The sequence below is a fragment of the Geospiza fortis genome, unplaced genomic scaffold (genome assembly GCF_000277835.1).
Source record: "Geospiza fortis unplaced genomic scaffold, GeoFor_1.0 scaffold53, whole genome shotgun sequence".
Lineage (NCBI taxonomy): Eukaryota > Metazoa > Chordata > Aves > Passeriformes > Thraupidae > Geospiza > Geospiza fortis.
This window is the reverse complement of record NW_005054305.1, coordinates 7,130,299-7,148,935: the sequence shown is the minus strand read 5'-3', so window position 1 is coordinate 7,148,935 and position 18,637 is coordinate 7,130,299. Positions and strand designations below refer to the sequence as shown.

At 40.4% G+C, this 18,637-nt stretch overlaps 1 protein-coding gene across 2 annotated transcripts in view; it reads right to left on the bottom strand.

Annotated features, from left to right (window-relative positions):
• The window catches only part of MAPRE2 (microtubule associated protein RP/EB family member 2), a 71,320-nt gene that overhangs the window by 10,868 nt on the left and 41,815 nt on the right, over positions 1 to 18,637 (bottom strand). For both annotated transcript variants that reach the window (XM_031066522.1, XM_031066523.1), the window contains exons 3-5: positions 14,804 to 14,949; positions 12,648 to 12,861; positions 1,545 to 1,684 (exon numbers count right to left, since the gene is read on the bottom strand). In XM_031066522.1, coding sequence (XP_030922382.1) covers positions 1,545 to 1,684; positions 12,648 to 12,861; positions 14,804 to 14,949 — 500 coding nt within the window. The remainder of the gene's footprint in view (positions 1 to 1,544; positions 1,685 to 12,647; positions 12,862 to 14,803; positions 14,950 to 18,637) is intronic.

Here is an 18,637-nt window from a genome sequence, read left to right as displayed (position 1 = left end):
GAGATACCAAATGCTGTCAGCATTAAGAAAAAAAGCCTTCCAGACCATTCTAGCTAGATGATGTCTCTTAAAAACTAGCTATTAAGGAATCAGTTTTTCATATGCACAAAATTTCTTCTTCTCTTCAGTGATGGGGGAAATCATCAGTTTTCCTTCAGGGTTATTTGTATATAAAGCTTAAGGTTTTCACACATGGAACATGCTAGGAATATGTTAGCAGTGGATGTGATAGTGACTGTCTATTTCAGTAAATAGAAATCAAATGTTTCTATGTTGCTCAGATGCCAACCAACTCTTCCTCCTGAAGCAAACACATTCTGACTTCTGAGTACAAATGTTGTGGTTTAAGTTGCATTAAGCTGACATTTGAACTCTGCTTGACACTGATTTAAAAAAAAAGGATTCCATGAAAAATATATACATCCATTCCTTGTGCAACATTTAAAAACTTATCTGTTTCAGCAACAATCTATAGCCCATTTGGAAAGCAGGAGGATCCCATTGTGCTCTCTGCTGCTCAGAATGATACCCTGAATCCACAGAACGCCATGTCTGGGATGTGGCTATCCATCCACCACCTTTCAGTGTACAGCTCATCAAAAACATGCAAACAGTGCCCCAGCAAACTGAAATCATTGCTGTTCAGGTCAATTAGAGTCTGAAACTGAAATGTCCTTAACTGTGGAAAAGTATACTTGATCCAGAATAATGACTGCTTCCTGAATGCAGCTGCCAGGAGCTCTAAAATACAAGTTTTTTCTTTTCCATTTTCCCTCACCAAGGACAAATACAGGGATCAGGCCGCATATATAGTGGCGGCATTTACACCATTCTGACAGCACAGTCTTAAGCCAGATGCAGGTATTTATTCTTGTCCAGTGCAGACACTCTTGCAGTTCAAAAATGAGAGAATGGTGTAAAGCTTCAGAGCATAAACAAAAATGAAGCCCTTACATTCCTAACATTACAGAAATCCTGAACTTTTTCAATTATATCACAAAACGTTATTTATAAAATAACGAAGTATTCTCAGAAAGATAGATTGCATTTTTAAATGAAAATGGTGTGTTAGCTTCTTTAACACCTTCCTTCCAGAAAGCAGAGCACAATGCTCTAGTCTCACTTTTAACTGCAAATCTCTTAACATCTTGGTATGACAAACAGGCTTGTTTCCTCCACAGTGGCACATTAAATGATTTATTTCAAATTAATAATACACAAGAGCAAAGATACTATTTGGATTTTTCCTATCCAGGTGAAATAAAAGATATATTTCAACATCAAATAAAATTACCATGCTTCAGCAAGATTTACTTGTCACTCCTAAAATCATAATTTAAAAATACTGGCAAAAATCAGTCATCTCTACCAGACATTATTTTTTACAATAAACCTCTTCTTTTTTTATTTCTTTCCAGCTGAACTATTTCCACATTTTGTCCCTTCATAATTCTGAAGAGCATCATTCATCAGAAGACAATATTAGATTTCATGCCTGCCTGTGACAATGAATGCATCTACTTTTGTGCCTAAAGCAAATTTACCTGTTCACTGAGCTGTATGACTTGAGTTTCCAAATCTTTATCTGATTTGGATGCTGAGCTGCTTGGTGTAGCTTTTTTTGCTGAAGATGGGCGAGAAGGTGTTGATCCTGGTTTAGAAGCTGGACTGGATTTAGCAGCACCTGAAAAACACAGTAAATAAGTAAACATTAAACAAGATTGATCTCTATAATAAATGCATTTCTATTAACCTGGTACTGAAACACAAGAATTGATTTTACAGCCATCCATCCTTTCTCTTACTTCAAGGTGACAGTAGAGAAAATTCCACTGCTGTTATGCCTTGGGAAAGGAAAAACCACATTTCCTACCAATCTCAGTGTGCTACTAAGACTGAGGCAACTCTAAAACCAAAATAAACAACATCACACCAGGAATAAAAAGTTCCTTTAGATTTGAGAGGCTTTCAGCTAAAAAAAAAAATGCTGTTAAGAGAGCATTCCCCCAGCCTGTTACTTAACATACACAGCTATCCTGAACTTCCCTGGAGAAAGACAGAGCTGAAATAAAGTCAGCTAAACTGCCTCTGTGCTTTTTTCATTTTCAAATGTAAACCACCCAGAGACAAGGGCATTGAAACTCAGACAGAGCAAAATTAAACTCATTGGTGAACTCACAGTTGACCACAGTGACCAGAAGATGTGTTTTGATATCCTTAGGTTTTCCTATTTAATTACTTGTGCTGCAAAGCTGCCAGAATATGGAGCAACATCTTCACCAGCAAAAATGGCAAATAATGAGTGCATCCTCAGTAACGAGTGCATGACTCTTTTTCCACAATGACTTGGCACATAAATGCCCAAGCAGAGCAATAGTTGTGTGAAAGGGTTTGCAGTGCCTTCACAGGAACCTCCCAGGCAGCTCCTCATGCCTTGCTCTGCCTCTCCACCTTTCATTTCTTGTGGCTGGCTGTTCCATACAGTCACTGAGCCCAAACATGAGTGCCTGGCACACAGCTCTCCCCCTGCCCCAGCACCCACAAGCAATGCACTCTGACTCTGCCTTTTCCTTGTTCCCTCCAACAAGGAATAAATTTGAGATGCACTGGAGGGACATCTGATACTGGTTTGGTTAAGAAGGCAAAACAGAAACCCAGCCTCTCTCTGGCCTCTCTGATTTATTAAGCAGGCAGGCATGTGAATCAGAGGTCCCGCTCAGCAGCACCCATGTTCATCACTGATTCCTACAGCGAGCAAAACACAGTTGTCCAAACGTGCTGACAGGCTCCATGCCATCCTCCACCATCAAATGATGTCAGTTCTGAGGCCTGAGCCACACAGGAGACAGCCCTGATCCAGCAGGTACCCAGCTCCCAGATGAGCTCTGAGCTTGCTGCTCCCCACTTCCAGAGCGATTTTGCCCAGGTTTTCTCAGCAGCCACCTTCTACCCCACACCTCACCAGCTGCTCCTCCCATAGGATTACTTGATTTATGGCACACCACAAATTGTTCTAAGTTATCATTTCCACAATGTACCCCCAGTGTCAGACAATGCTTTAATAAAGCAATTCTTTGTAAAACCAATGTATTAAAAAAAAGCCATTACTAGGAAGAAACTGCAAGGAGGCAGGGAGAGGAAGAGACAGCCTGTGGGGCTGTCCATATGCCCAGACTGTGGAGCTCACAGAGTCTCACTGACCTAGAACTGTGACAGGGGTTCATTGGAGGAGCTGGCAAGTGATGGGAAAGGAGAGCAGCAATGGGTTATTTAATCAAGCTTAAGCTTTCCTGATTTAGTCATAGGCCTCCCTCTGTAGAAAGAATCTCCTCCCACCCCTATGGATAACTCTGTATTAACTGGGTCACCTAAAGCCAACAGAACACAAACAACTTGATAATTCAGTTAGCATGTGTAAACACTTCTGTGCAAGACAGCCATCCTCCTTTTCTATGCTCTTTAATATAAGACAGATAAGGGGGAAAAAGCATACTGGTGGGGATTTTGGTGGGGTTTTTTTGTCTTGGTTTTGTTTCTTTTAGAAACTGGTGACTCCAATAGCTTCTGTGGCTGTTGCATACACAAACTCTTCTCTAGCAGATTTCAGATATAGTACACAGGCTTGCTAAAGTTGGGAAAATTCAGTGTTGTGTATATGTCTGAAATGAGATTTTTTTCACATCATACTTAGATCAGCAAAGAATAAATAATTTGTTGAAAATCATTAATAATGCCAAGATCTTTTGCTGCTATTTTTCTTTATGAAATTGCCTAAACGTTACCATTCTGCCTTCAATGCTTTCAAGGTTCAGCCCATATTATAACTAAGTAAAAATCAGCTGCTTTATAGTAGGATTGCTAAAATGTTCTCAAAGCCAAGAAAATAATTTTCACTTGGATTAGCAGATGAACGGAAGTAAAGTAGTGTCAAAATATGCAATAAGAACACACACATAAAATAAAATCACTTTGACTCTAGAATTCTAGCTGGGTCTCAAGTTATTTAATGACCAAAGCAGCAACATTTACTTCTTATTGTATTCTACAACTACAAGATGCAGGTTCAGGGTATCAACTGAAAAGTAAATGCTTTAAAGTTGGCACAGAGAGAGCTAAGGAAAGAGCAGGCACAAACATTTGATCCCCAGGTATTCTCTCTAATTTGCAGCTGAGATGCCCTCCCAGAGCGTGCTGAGCAAGCCTCATCCCCAGTGCCTGCAGCACTGACATGGGGCATTGTATTCTGCCCTCCTTTGAAAATAACAAAGCCCTTTGGATTTCTACAGCAAAGTGCCACTAAGCTTTATAAAGCTTACTTTTTTTTTAAAAAATAAAGTCCAGACAAATCAAAAGAAATCAACTTTTTCTCCACTGCTCAGGATCAGCTCTTAAATGACCACAATATTCCAATTTCAGTAACACAGATGAAAACCAGCTAACTTGTTACTAGGAGGTATCAGCAACAGCTGGATAAAGCTTAATTGCAACAGAGAATGCTTAGGGATTTCTAATCTAAAATTTCCTGGAAGAAAAAAAAAGCTTTACTGCACATTTATTCTAAGGCATCAGTTTTATAATCAGCCCAGAAGTAAGCTTCCATTCTAGCAGAAGCCCAATTTCATACAATAATTAAAGGATGCTGGTCGGTAGAGTAATGCAAAGTACTTGAAAGAGCCAGATATCTAAACAGAGACAAAAGATCTTGATAGACTTAATGACTTGGTGTTGAGCAATGGTTTTGTAGTCAATTAGTGCAATAATGGAATAACTCCTAATGCACTGCTCAGAGGGACTACATAACCCAAGCAGTTTAAATTATTTCCAACATAATTTCCTCCATGAAAATATTCATATATAACCTATTTACACATTCTGAGAAAGCACAAAATTTTATAAAGGTATTTTAGGTAAAAAGTCTCCAATAAGCATTTCTTTTCCCTGATCAGTGAGAGAATTGCATTGTAATCTGCAACATAACTGTTTGCCATTATTAATTCCTCTTCAAGCTTACTGCTGATGTTCAAAAACACATGCAGGGCCCTTCCCTGGAAAGGAACATCCCCATGCCCCAAAACATGCTGGCAGCCAAAAGACTGGAAAGCACTGTGCCAGAAAAGGATTTGGGGGTCCTGGTGGGCCTGAGCTGAGCATGAGCCAGCAGAGCACTCTTGAGCAAGGAAGGCCAGCAGCCTCCTGGGCTGCACTGGGAAGCGCACCATCAGCAGGCTGAGGGAGGTGATGTTCCCCCTCTAGTCAGCACTGGAGAGGCACATGAGGAATGCTCAGCTCAGTTCAGGGCTCCTCAGGATGGGACAGACATGGATGAACTGGAGAGGGTCCAACAATGGGCCACAAAGACTAAGGGAATGGAGCACCTCACACACAAGCCAAGTCAGAAAGCTATGTCTGTTCAGCCTGGAGAAAAGAGGCTTCAGGGAGGATCTTATCTACACCTCAAGAGAAGGTGCAAAGAAGGCTCCTTTCAGTGGTCCCCAAAGGATGGAAGGCAATGGGCACAAAATGAAACCCAAGAAATTCCATTTAAACATAAGAAAAAACTTATTAACTCCGAGGGTTATCAAAGACTGGAACAAACTGTTCAGAGAAGTTGAGGGGTCTTCAACCTCAGAGATACTCAAAATGTGACTGGATATGGTCCTGGGCAACCAGCTCAAGGTGACTCTGCTTTCAGCAGAACAGTTTGACAGGATGATCTCAGAGGTGTCTTCTCACCTCCACTGTTCTGTGAGAACTTCTGCAACAGCATGGTCTGATTTTAGGTCAGTGCAGGGTTCCAATTAGAATTTTTTTGTAAACAGTATTGCAGCTGTTTCAATTAGCACCTGGATAACTTTTTGTACCTGCCCACATAACACTAGCAGAGATGAGAAAAGTAAATTCACAATTGAAAGACAAATTATTCTGTTCTTTTACTAAATTAAGATGAGCCAGCTTTGAAATGCATTTGAGGTTTCCATCTGTGGTACTCCAGAAACAATTACTAGTTTTTTTGTTAAAAAATCCCATAATTAAATGTATCCCACGCAGTTTCATCTTCACTATTCTTTTTGCTAAATACCTAAGTTCTACAAACAGATGCAAACTTCTGCAACATAAAACAGTGGATGTTGGCACCGTGCAGCTTTGGGTACAAAAAAGCTGTGCTGCAAATTCCAGTTCTCTTTACATCACAGGCACAGTCTTGTAACAAGAGACCTACTTAACGTTTAGAGAGAAATCTCCCTTGAAGCTATATGAGTAATTAGTATGCTGTTAAATATTTATGCAAAATTTCAAGGAAACACGTGCATGAATAGAGTGTGGACGTGCAATGGAGAGTGTGGAGAGCAATGGAAGCCCTGAGCAAGCACAAGACTTGGCTGAGCCCACACAACCACTGCTTCAGTGGAATTTGGGAATCACTCACAGTCTATTTTAGTCAAATTAAAGGACTTCATAAAATGAATATTCCTGACTCATACCACAGGAGAAAAACCAAACCCAACAAGAGGCCACAGTAATTTCTTCACAAGCTGAACAAAAACTCTCCACCCACTTAAACCAAGAGAGCAAGAACAGCAGATTAATTAATATTCACACACTCTTATTATTGTAGCTACACCAGGACACAAGTAAATGCTCAGTTTAGGGGCACTTAATGAAATAAGCAATGACAAATGATACTTAATGGGAATTAAATGACCTCAGACAAAATCTGACTTAACTCTGAATTCCAACATGCTGCAGTGCATCTGTCCTAATTATTTTGTGGCACTGCCTTCCCCTGGCTGGCAGGACCCTTCTGTCCTCTCAGCTCCTCAAACTTTCACTACTGCTGGTCCAGTACAGCCTGGTGAGCTCTGCATTCATCCTCTCTGCCACACAGCTGGCAAAGAGAAGTGTGTATGAGTACTTGAAACTTTCACAATTTCAAGAGAGCTACCCAAGTAAGAGAATCCAATGGAGGCCACTTGTCAAATGAAAAGGTTTTACTCATGGCCTGACTGCCTTAATTTGTCTTTAATACAAGATTTGATGGAAGGGAACTAACCAAAGCCCTTCCTCCCCATCAAAAATGAAGACTTTACTCAAGATTTAAAATAACCAATATTTATTATTTAAAATAATCAAAAACTGAATTTAGTTTCTTCTCAACTAAAACCTCTATTTGCTGTAGAAATATCTTTAAGTATGCAAACATTTATCTTCAATGGATGGAACCATTTCACAGGCTTAACAGAAGAACACAATTTAAAATTTCAAGTGCTCTTAAAAACTGGCATTTTCTAAAATCTCACAGTCTGCTTAGCTCTAAGGAAAAAGCAGTCTCAAAAGGAAAATCTGAAAAAAATCTGCAAAGAAATGCATGCTGGAAAAGGAAAGAATGTGCAACATTTGTGCAACACAGACACTCAGACCACACCCATGGTCCACTGAAAATTAAATAGCCATTTTCACCACTGCTTTTCCCAACACAATCATCTCTCTCGAAAAAAGGCCCTGGCTCATGCACTGCAAGCGTGCTGCCTCCTGGTCTAAATTCTCGAGCTCAGTGGATTTAAAAATTAAATGCTCCTCATGCTGGCAGGGGAGATGTGTCTGTATTACAGCTGAGCCACTTTACCTCCCAGGCCGGCGCTGTCACTGCACATGCTGTTCCCCTTGGTCAGTACAATTCCTTGGCCTTGTATGAACTAGGGATGAAAACGCTCTCAGTTTGTCACCCTGCAGCTCTTTCCATCTCTAGCTCTGCCACGTTGTCCTGCAGCATTGCACCACAGCGAGCAGCGTTTGCCACTGCCAACACCTACTGCCTGCCACTGGGGAAAAAGGTAGCAAGTCTTGGTGGAAAGCAAAAAAACCCAAAACATTAGGAGTTCTCCAGTCTCCCAGGAGTTCTAATTGTATCACTAGCTGCTAAAATAAAGACCGGACTTGCTGAGTATTTTTATCCCTCAAAATTAATTTACAGCACATCTGTCACAGCAGGATATACCCCTACAGAAAATCTGTTTTCCTCTTGTGCAATTGGCTTTTCGATGGCACATTATATATAATGCATTCATGCACAAACAGTTCATTCTGCCCTGGTTATTTTCCCTGTCATAGCGTGAGTATTTTTAGCCCTCATGTGATCCTCCAGTATTTTCCAGCTCTGCTTTAGTCATCCTGCTCTCACTGAATATTTCAAACTAAAAAAATCTAACAGCCTTCAGATCTAAGAACCTCTCACATTTTTAGCTTGCATGTAAATAATTAATTTTATTAAGCTGTCTTATACGCATGTATTTTTGACACCCTCCACCCATACACTAGAGAGTGCTCCATGGAGATTTGCTCTGACACACAGGAATACTTACATAAGACACTAAGCTAAAATCCTGACAACCTGATGACTATTTTCAATTTTGATCAGATGAAGCCTTTTCCGCTATTTCCCGCAGGGAGCATTAGAACTGGCACAAACAACAGTGCCCTAATATTTTAATCCTGTACCACAATTTTGACTCTACATCTGTAGGCTGTTTACCACTGCATTAGAGCCAAGCGGGGGCTATAGGAGATCGAAAGTTGGCTCAGGGCTGGCAGATGGCATCAGCTCTAAAAGCAGCTGTGCTGCTGCTGCCAAGAACCTACAGCAGTGCTCTGTGCTGCTTCTTGAAGGAGGAAAAGACCCTCATTTCCCCACCTGGGAGCTGCATTCACCTGGTGAAACCTTGCTGCTCCTGCTGTTTCTGGAAGCACCCTGTGGCACCTTACCAAAGCCGTCCACCCACGGCACCACCGCCAGCTCGGACACAAATCGGCTCTGTTCCTGAAGGAGGGGACAAGGCAGCATGAGGGAGGCACAGCAGATTAGTTGTAGGGACCTATTTATGCTTCCATTTCCGAGCTGCATTATCCTTGACCTGCGCTGACTCCCCAGTAGGATCATCTTTGGAATGGGAAGGGCTATGTCTGCTGGCCTGCCCACCAATTAACACAAAAACCAGGGCATTTTTACACTTCTTGACTTTTGGGTTCTTTTAAAAGTATTTCTTTTTCAAATGAAATAAAGACCACACTCTGCATTTATAGAGATACGGGTTAATATCCATTTACAGGTACAGGAAGCAGCTACCTGATACCAGGCATCACATCAAGCTTTAGAGTCTGATTAAAATATCAAAAATAATTTTAATTCATGCCAGTACCTTTCTGGATAAGTTTTTGAGCAGCCTTTAAGGATCTGACCACTTGTTAACTCAGGACATATCTTAGTCTACCTCTGAAAACACATTGTTAGAACAATGTTATAAAACAGCTATGAATAGTCAACAATCATGCCCTAAATCACTCAAGCCCAAAACTCTGTCCAAGAGTTACTCCACGGAGCAAATGGAATCACCTGAAATGCATATGAAACTGCCAGTAGCTAAAGTAAATTATTCCTTTAGAAATACATATATCTAATCAATTTAGAATAGGCATATTTTAAAGCCTGCCAAACGCCCAAATATGAATGACTACCCATATATCTGCTTGCTCTTGACACCAAACAATAGATGTGTACATTCAGGTATGTCTACTGCACTCTCTTTAAAAGCTTTTGGATTATGCTGAAAGATATTCTGGGTTCTTTATTTTTTCTCGCGAGTGCTTCCTTTTGTTTTGCTAATGAACTGACAAGGCAGTACTAAAACTTCAAAGTTCCATTGTTAAGGTAGAGCAAATCACACAAATTAGTAATGGCACCAAGCTGTATGGTGTGGTCATGTGCTGGAGGGAAGGGATGCCATCCAGAGGGACCTTGACAGGCCTGAGAGGTGGGTCTGTGCAAACCTCATCAAGTTCAACACGGCCAAGTGCAAGGTCCTGCACCTGGGTCAGGGCAATCCCAAGCACAAATACAAGCTGGGTGGAGAATGGATTGAGAGCAGCCCTGACAAGAACTTGAGGGTGTTTGTTGATGAGAAGCTTAGCATGAGCCAGCAATGTCACTTGCAACCCAGAAGGCCAACAATATCCTGGGGTTTATATTAGGGTTCCTATAGCAGCTGTAATGAACACTCCTTCACTTCCAGCTAAGTGTGGAAGACAGAGGTACAGAAGCACATCTTTCATGGTAATTTCCCAGCTGCCCAGAACTTGCTCCTGCATCATCCCAATTTACTCCCAAACAGCAGCAGATGAGGCACACAAAAGTTTGCAGATGCATACAGAACTCCTCCCAGAGCATCAGTAAGGGCTCCCATTCCTTCCAATGTGCAGGTTCTGTGATGGAGTGAGGCGAGGCACAAAGGCACAAAAATGTGCTCACCCAGAATTCAGTAAGCCCATGGAATGACTGACACCTAACTGAATTAGTTCTGTTCTGAAATGCAAGCAGCAAGAAAAGCTGGAACTCTCATTTCACCCAGCATCGTGTAATATCCATACCCCACCATCCTCAGCTCAGAAATTAAACTAGTGTACTGCCTGTCATACTTCTGGACAATATTTAAGTTAATAATGAAGGACATTTTCCATGAAAAGCTAACTCTCACAGCCACAGGATCTTATCATGACTCATCACACTATCTCAGTTGTACAATTCCATACAAAGGCTGGGAAGGCACAGGACATGCTCTTCAAACAACCAACAACACAACACGACGTTACTGCATTATCCTCCACATCAGCTGGCTGGTTCCATTCCAGTAGCTATTCAATTTCTGTAGGATTGTCACCTGCACAGCTTTAATTTGGACGACACATTTGTGACTTTGGGAAGAACAGACCATCTGTAAGAAGAATTAACAAGCAGAGTAAAGTCTGTGTTTAATTAAAGTGTCTTTTCCAATTTCTGAATTGGACAACATCTTGACATTAGCACTTGGGTTTTCTGTTTCCAAAGGGAGTGCAAGATATCACATGGGAAATTGGAGCGTGCCAGACCCTGAAATTCAGAAGTTCAGGCATAAGATGGTGCAGAATAAAGATGTAAACAAGCTTTAGAAGCCCAGAGTAGCACTGGCCTGCTATTAGGTGCCCTATTTCCAGGAAGCACTAATGAGCTGAAGGCAGCTGGCCAAGTATGCCCCACTCTGACGTCAGAAGTGATCAGAGCAGAACATTGAAATCTGGGTAGGATTCCAGAGCACAAGGCAGCCTAAAAGTGAGGGTGCTTCATGCTTCACACCTGCCCCTGCTTTTGTGAGTACTGCTGCACACCCAAGCCCATATGAGGACAGGTCACAGGTTTTAAATCAACTAAATATTAATCCTTATTTGTGGAATGGGTTAGCATAAATCCAGGACAAACCAATGAAGGAATTAGGTGTGTGTGCATGTGTATTTCTGTATGCACAAACCTATGTCCAGTAATACTTTTTTAGGACTATTTCTTTTTCTTAAGTGTTAACTGCTCTCCTTTTCACTTAATTCTCAGTTAACAAAACCAGCATCTGCTTAGTGACTAGTCATAGCCACATTACATAAACACCAAAGATCAGGTCTACTCCTTTGGCCTGTTCCAGAAACACTGCTGTGGTTTAACCCCAGCAGGCAGCTGGGCCCCCACAGCTGGTGGCTCACTGTCCCCTGCAGAGAGATGGGGGAGAAATTCAGAAGGGGAAATGTGAGAAAATTCATGGGTTGAGATAAAGACAGTTTATTAGGTAAAACAAAAGCCATGCAAACAATTCATTCACCACTTCCCATGGGCAGGCAGGAATTAACCTATCTCCAGGAAGGCCAGACCATCACCCATAATGGTGATTTGGAAAGACAAATGCTGTAACTCTCAACATCCCTCCCCACCTTTCTCCTTATTCCTTCAGCTTTTCTGGCTAAGAACAATGCCATGTGGTATGGATTATCTGTGCAGTCCATTGGGGTCAGCTGTCCTGGCTGCGTCCCCTCCAAGTTTCTTGGGCACCCCCAGTCTACTTGTTGGCAAGGCAATGTGAGAAACTGAAAACTGGACTCTGTGTAAGCACTGATTAGCAATAATTAAAATATCCACGACTTATCAACACTGTTTTGATTTTAAATTCAAAATTTAGCACCCATCTCCTCTGAAGAGTTATCTCTATGTTAGCAAAATCCAACACAAGCACAGAATAAAAAACTAGAAGACTAAGATATCTTTGTGAAAGAGCAAAAACTATATGTTTTTCAGTTAGGAGGACTAGCATACCCAAACAATAAGCATACATAAAACCAAAAATAACTTAATTTTTGTTCTTCTGGTCAGCCCTTAAGATTTGTAAAATTTTACTCACCATAAAAATTAAAAAATAAATCAGCCTGTATCAGCATTTCCCTATAAAGGTGGAGGTGTGAAAGAGGAACACACTCCATTTAATGTTCTTGAATACACTTGCACATACCACATTCAGCAACAGGATTGTTAAAAGCCTTTGTCTCCACCACCAGACATTACCAGAGTCCATGTCATTTATATAGAAGGAGTTCAGTGGAGGAGACCCTATGCTCAGTAGGGCTGGGCCAAACTAGAGCACACAAGATGTTAACTTTCTGCTGTCTCAATATGCTAAGCCTAAGGTAAAAAGAATGGCACAACCACCCAAGGAAATAATTTTAAACTAACATTTAAGTAGAGTGGACCACAGTTTATAATTTTCTTCAGAGACAGAAATGGAATTCTTTAAGAGGTAAAATACCTGCAGTTGGAGAGTTTGCATGGTGAGACTTTTTGGGCAGGTTAAAGATCTGTTCACCAGGATCTGGTGGAGGAAGAGCATCTTGGCCTTGTCGAGCTTCCACAGGATCATACTCCTTCCCATCATAGTTAGCATCAAAGAACTTCTTAAACCATTGAATGAAATCTAAGTTGTCTTGGAAGCGCCCTTTGACCAGTTTTTCCACAGGAATTACCTATAAGGTAGATATTAACATCCAATATTACATCACTGCCTTTTTAAAATATAAAAATTACATATACACACTTATTTGAAAAAATCTACTAACTGCACCAACAAAGAAACCTCTGCCATTGTTTTGCTCCTAAAAGAAAGGGGCAATTTGCAAGTGCTCTTAAAAAATGAAAACAAAACGCAATGAGACCCAGCCTTTGAAGTAGCAATACATAGGGTGTATGTAAGTCTTTATAGCTATGGTTCCACAGAAGTACCCTCATACATTGGGTGGGTACATCCCATGGGTACATCCCATGATGAATGACACTACTCTGGGAGTAACACTATATTCAGCCAACTAGGGATTTCTGGTTTTAATGGACATGGTACAGTTTGACGTACTACAAACAAACAATTCTTCAAAAACTCCAGACAGATGTTTCTTTCTCTCTGTCCAACTGTTTGAACTACAAAGCCCAGCAGCTTTTCCAAGACATGCTAAAGTTCAAACCAACCTACATTTTGGTAGCACATGGTCATCATAGGAACCAAGCCTGAGGTTTTAACCTTGTAATTTCTTTCTGTTCCATATATAGCTATACATAGAACAGTTTATGGACATGCAGAAGTTGACTTAAATGCCTTATAAAGTTCTACTGAAAGAAAGGCAAGGCTATGAGGATGTCTCAATATCAGTATCTTAGAAATTTTTCACAGACATGAAACCTCCAAAAGGTGTCTTCAGCCAATATCACAGTACTCTAGGCTTCCAGACACTGTGGGCAGACAGGGACTACAACTGCAGAAGAGCTGCCCTGCTTTGCTTAATTCATGCAGCTGATTAAACAGCCAAGTTAGGCAGACCTCAATGCCTCCTGAATGTTATGAATTTTCAGCTGGAAAAGGGTTTTCATTTTCTTCTTCAGGATTAAGCCAGCTGTACATCATTTTATAAATCTATGATGCTTCTGCAAGAATTGACATTGCATTTTTCATGTCTTTTCAGGTTGTTCCATTTGTACCTCAACTCTACATTAAAAAGGCATGATAAATTTGCTCTCTACAGGAAAATTGACTACATTAGTCTTCCCAATGTTTCACTAGCAAATCACACTGTAAATAGAAGTATCCATAACATTTCATGAAACAATGAGTATTTTCCAGTTCTTCGTAGAAGTCTTAAGGCACCCTCTGTTATGACTGTTTAAATTGCAGAATAAGGCAACGCTAAAAGCCAGGGCAGAACCTTAAAAGGGTAAACAGGTAGTGTATAAGTGTAAAACTATAAGCATGATAATATAACTTCCATTATTCATTTTTATCAACACAGTAATTTATACTGGTGAGTCTGTCAAACTCTCACATTCAAGCATAAACCAAATCCCTTAAGGCTGAACAAGCATTTTCTCAGAGGCTTCCATTCTTAACTTTACAAGATCACATGTGCTACCCATCTATTCAATCACTGGGTAAATGATTCCAGCTTTTGAATAATTTAAATTCCTCAAACCCTGCTTTGGACAAAAAAAAATGGAATACTTATAAGAACAGCATATTTTCAAATATGTTTTGTTGGAAATTTAGGTCACTAATAATTTTACTTATCAAAAAATGAAGATTCACTGATGACAAGGAATTTCCAACACATGGAGTTTTATCAAAGGATCCCTGGTATTAAGATATAATGAGTTAGATGGCACAACTCCTCAGCAGACATGTGGACTCAGTTTTCAATTTGTACCTAAATGGAGCCAAATGCCAAACTTCTCCCTTCACGCCCAAATACCCTTTTCAGATGATGAAAGGTCAAGAACATTTATTGCAATTCTAGTTCTCCATCCAACAGTTGAAAAAGTGCATTTTCAACTATTTTGAAGTTCGTTTCCCCTATTTATTGATTTAGACAATTCATGTAACTTTTGAAACTTGTAGTGATCAAAATATAAATACAGAATTCCTACCTTATCCACATTCATTCTTTTAAATGACGCCTGCAGAAGTTTGAAGTTGTGAATGTACTCATGCTCCAGCTTTGCTTGAAACTTTACTTTCTTCAAGCTAATGCACCCTGGGAACAACATGTCCATGAACTGGCAGTAAGCTGCTCCTATAATAAGAGAATGCATTGACGTTAATCCAGATGCACCCAGCTAAGGCCAAATGGTGTTTAATGTCATTAGCAGAAAGCATGAGCAGAAAGCAACAGTGCTGAATAAGTCCCTGCTGTAATTCAGCCTAACACTATGCACCCAAGACCTGCTTATCTAATGTACATTGAGCAGTGACATGCTTAAGTGGCTCTTTCCCACTCAGTCTGGATCCACAATGTGCTGCCGTGAGCATCCGAGGAATCACCTCAACTAATGCGAGTGAAATGGATGTTCTTGGAGTCCCCATACACAGCAGGACTGTCCATACAATGAGAAGATAACAGTGAAAATGAAAATCTCTTAAGCTTCCTCAATCCCCACAGTCCCCTGAATTCAAACAAACCATGATCATGCTTCTTCTGGCCCTTGTACCCAAATGCCAAGCAAGTCAGTCCAATGCAATTGTTTAAGATTATATCAAACCATGATTTAAAAACTTTAATTGCAAGGCTCCAGCTTGTTATAACACACTAGTCCGGTCCCAACCCTCTGCAATGAACATCCTTATTGATTTTCATTTCCTGAGAAAAGCATTTAAATAAGCAGATTTTAGCATAGTCCACCCATAGCTCTCAAGGCTGGGCTAACAGCTTTAGTTCTCTCTCAGCCAGGTTCCTAAGCTCAACTTTGAGAGCTCTCTGAACTTACAGACAGTAGGGGTGTGTGTGTATAACTAATCCAGAGCAAAGAAGGAAGTATATGGAAAAATTTCTAACCAGCATCTTGAGCATAGCTAAACAGAGACAGCATTTCTTGTATGCAGGGAGCTTCCTCCTGCAGCATCACGCCACTGTAATTTGCAAAACCTTTAGTGCTGACACACTCAACTGTTTAGAAATCAAGATGAAAATGTTTAAGTAAATCAGAGGAAAAGCAATTTTCTTTCTTCTTCAGAAGATTTTTCTACAAAATACTTTATACTTGACAAAGACTCATTGATGTCCACACAGGAGTGTAGAGGGTGCAGCCCCTGTGCTCGAGTATCAGGGCAGGGAAGTGATTGCCTGATTACCCCTGACAAGTTCAATTTCACTTCCACAAAAAAGACTGTTGTGCTTTTAGTTCACCTCAGCTTTGACAAAGAAGTGTCCAGATCTCACCTTACAGTTCAGCCCACTATCAACAACGATTTTTTATCACAAATATTTCTGAGTGTTCACAGAGAAACCAAAGTAACAAAGCAGACACCTGGCTTGCTCAGTTTTACAGGAGAGTCAACAATAACTTGAACTTAAGGTCATTTTTCCCCATGGGTATGTGTATGTTTTGACACGACCAACTTCCTGCATGAGATGGTTCTCATTCTCTGTATCCAGCCAGCCATCACACAAAGGGTTACCGAGATCACTTCCCAAACAGAAGAAGAGTTTAAGAGAAGAGTCCAAAAATGTTCTCTGAAATACCAACACAAATTTTGCTAAGGGATTTACCAAGATCCAGCTTTAGTGCTGAAAACCACTGCCATTTAAAAAAATCTGTTCACATTGCCTAGCTTTGTGGGGAAAATAGTTATTAAAAAACCTCATTTTCCAAGGACATGTTGTGCTTAGTTGTTTGCAATGGTCGTGATATGATTAGGAGTCAAAGTAAAATATTCCCTAAAGGGAAAGGTGCCTTCTGGCAAGTTGCAAGCATCAGATGACAAATTTGCATCTTCTTACAGAAAACTTTATAAACACAATTATTTATTCAAAACTCATCCTTAGCAAGAGAACTTGTAAATACATGGCAATGGAAAAAATACATTACAGTTAAAAGCATAGATATACAGATAATGCATAGCTTGAGTACACTTATTATTGTTTAATTTAATGCAAAAGGATTATTATGCAATCATTTAATGTTATAAATTGAATTTGTTCCTAACTCTGTCCTTTCATCCTCCCCATACCCCAATTATAAGCTTTACTCTGATATCTAAGTAATTGCCTGGAGGCCCTAAAAAAATGCACTGTACAACCTTTCATCTGGATCCTTTTAGAAAACTAGAAACCCAAAGTGTTCACATGAGATTTTTCTCCTTCTGCTGGTAATGCAAATTCCTTCTGCATGCCTTTAGACAGTCTCTCTCTAGTTAGGGTATTTCCTTGTGCTTTCTCTGCTGGCAGTTGTTTCTGTACCTTTGCCAGCCAGGAGGTGGTCCTGGGTCTGCACAGCACTGGAGGGCAGAAAACACTGGACTGCATCCACATGGCAGCAGGAGCTGTTCTCTGACACAACACTGGAGTGGCTGCTGGGCTGTCTCCCCAACAGGAGGATTTCATTGCACTGGCAAATACAGTTCATTAAAATACTCCTTCCTCAAGTACAGAGGCAACAAACAAACATGGAGTGAACTAAACACTGAGCTACAAAGAAAGGAAATTCATCCTGACTCCAAAAAGCCAGAGACCTGCCTACCCCACCAATAGGAGAATGTAAAAATATCATTACAGTCAACTGGGATTACCTGATTTTGGACATCAAGGTTATGTATGTATTTAATATTATATAGATGTTTATTTATAATTTACAATTTTACCCCGTAAAGCTTGTAGCTGTCAGATTACATTTAAATGGGAAACACCAGTGCAACAGAATGGGGACACTACTGTCTACACTGCCCATGGCTAAGATTTCCTGGAGGCAGTAGAAAGGGGAGCCCCACTTAACTGCAAATTCCTTTACCTTTCAGCCACAGCATATCTGTGTGCTCCTCTGCATAAGGGACAGTACTTTAGGCCTATCTAACATACTACACAACTGATGTTCCAATGCAGGTACATGAGAAAAGAATCTTTTTAATGGAAGACAAAGAAAACAGCAGTAGAAATAATGACATTATGGCTTGTGACATACCTCTTGCATAATTTACACAAACAAAAGAATTCTTATGCTACTGTGTTTTATTCAGTATTCAAAAGCTTCCCTACGTTTTCTGGAAAGAAAACAAAAAAACAAAAAACAAACCAAAAAAACAAAAACCCCAACAATCCTCCCATACCCAAAAAAAACCAAGCAAAATCCCCCCAAACCTAAATCTTACCAAATGTGTACAGGAAGTGGAAAACACACTGCCAGAACAGCTCTCACAATAAATCTATCCTTCTGACTGAAAAACTTCTATATGCATAAACATGCACATACAAACATACAAAAAGAAATAATTTGACATCTACTCAAATGAAAGATGAAAAGTACAGCTGGTGGCACTGCAGAAGAGGGATCAATGTTAAAAACCTCTAATCCTTTATTAGCTAACAAGCAATTTAGAATCACTGGCTAAAAATCCTTTTGTGTTTTGATCTAGAATATTGATGCAGCCATTAGTTACACAAGATATTCACGGGCCAGACTCTGAAATGAGCCTGCAAACGTGGCTGTGCTGAAATCACCCCCAGCAGTTGCTATTTTTAGCCCCATTAGTGAGCAGAAAGAGCCCAGCAGCATCAGGGCTTTGCAGGTGTTTCCTGGGCATCCCAGGCTTGGGGCAGAGCAGGCAGCAAGTGGAGGGAGGGCACTGCATCCACCAGGCTGGGCAAGCAGATGCCAGAGGGGAAGAGATGCCAGGACAGAATTCAGACACAAGAGACACACAACAAACTCAGAATTGAAAAGGTGGCTATTTAAAGCCATTAAAACTCAAGAATTTTGCCACATGCAGTG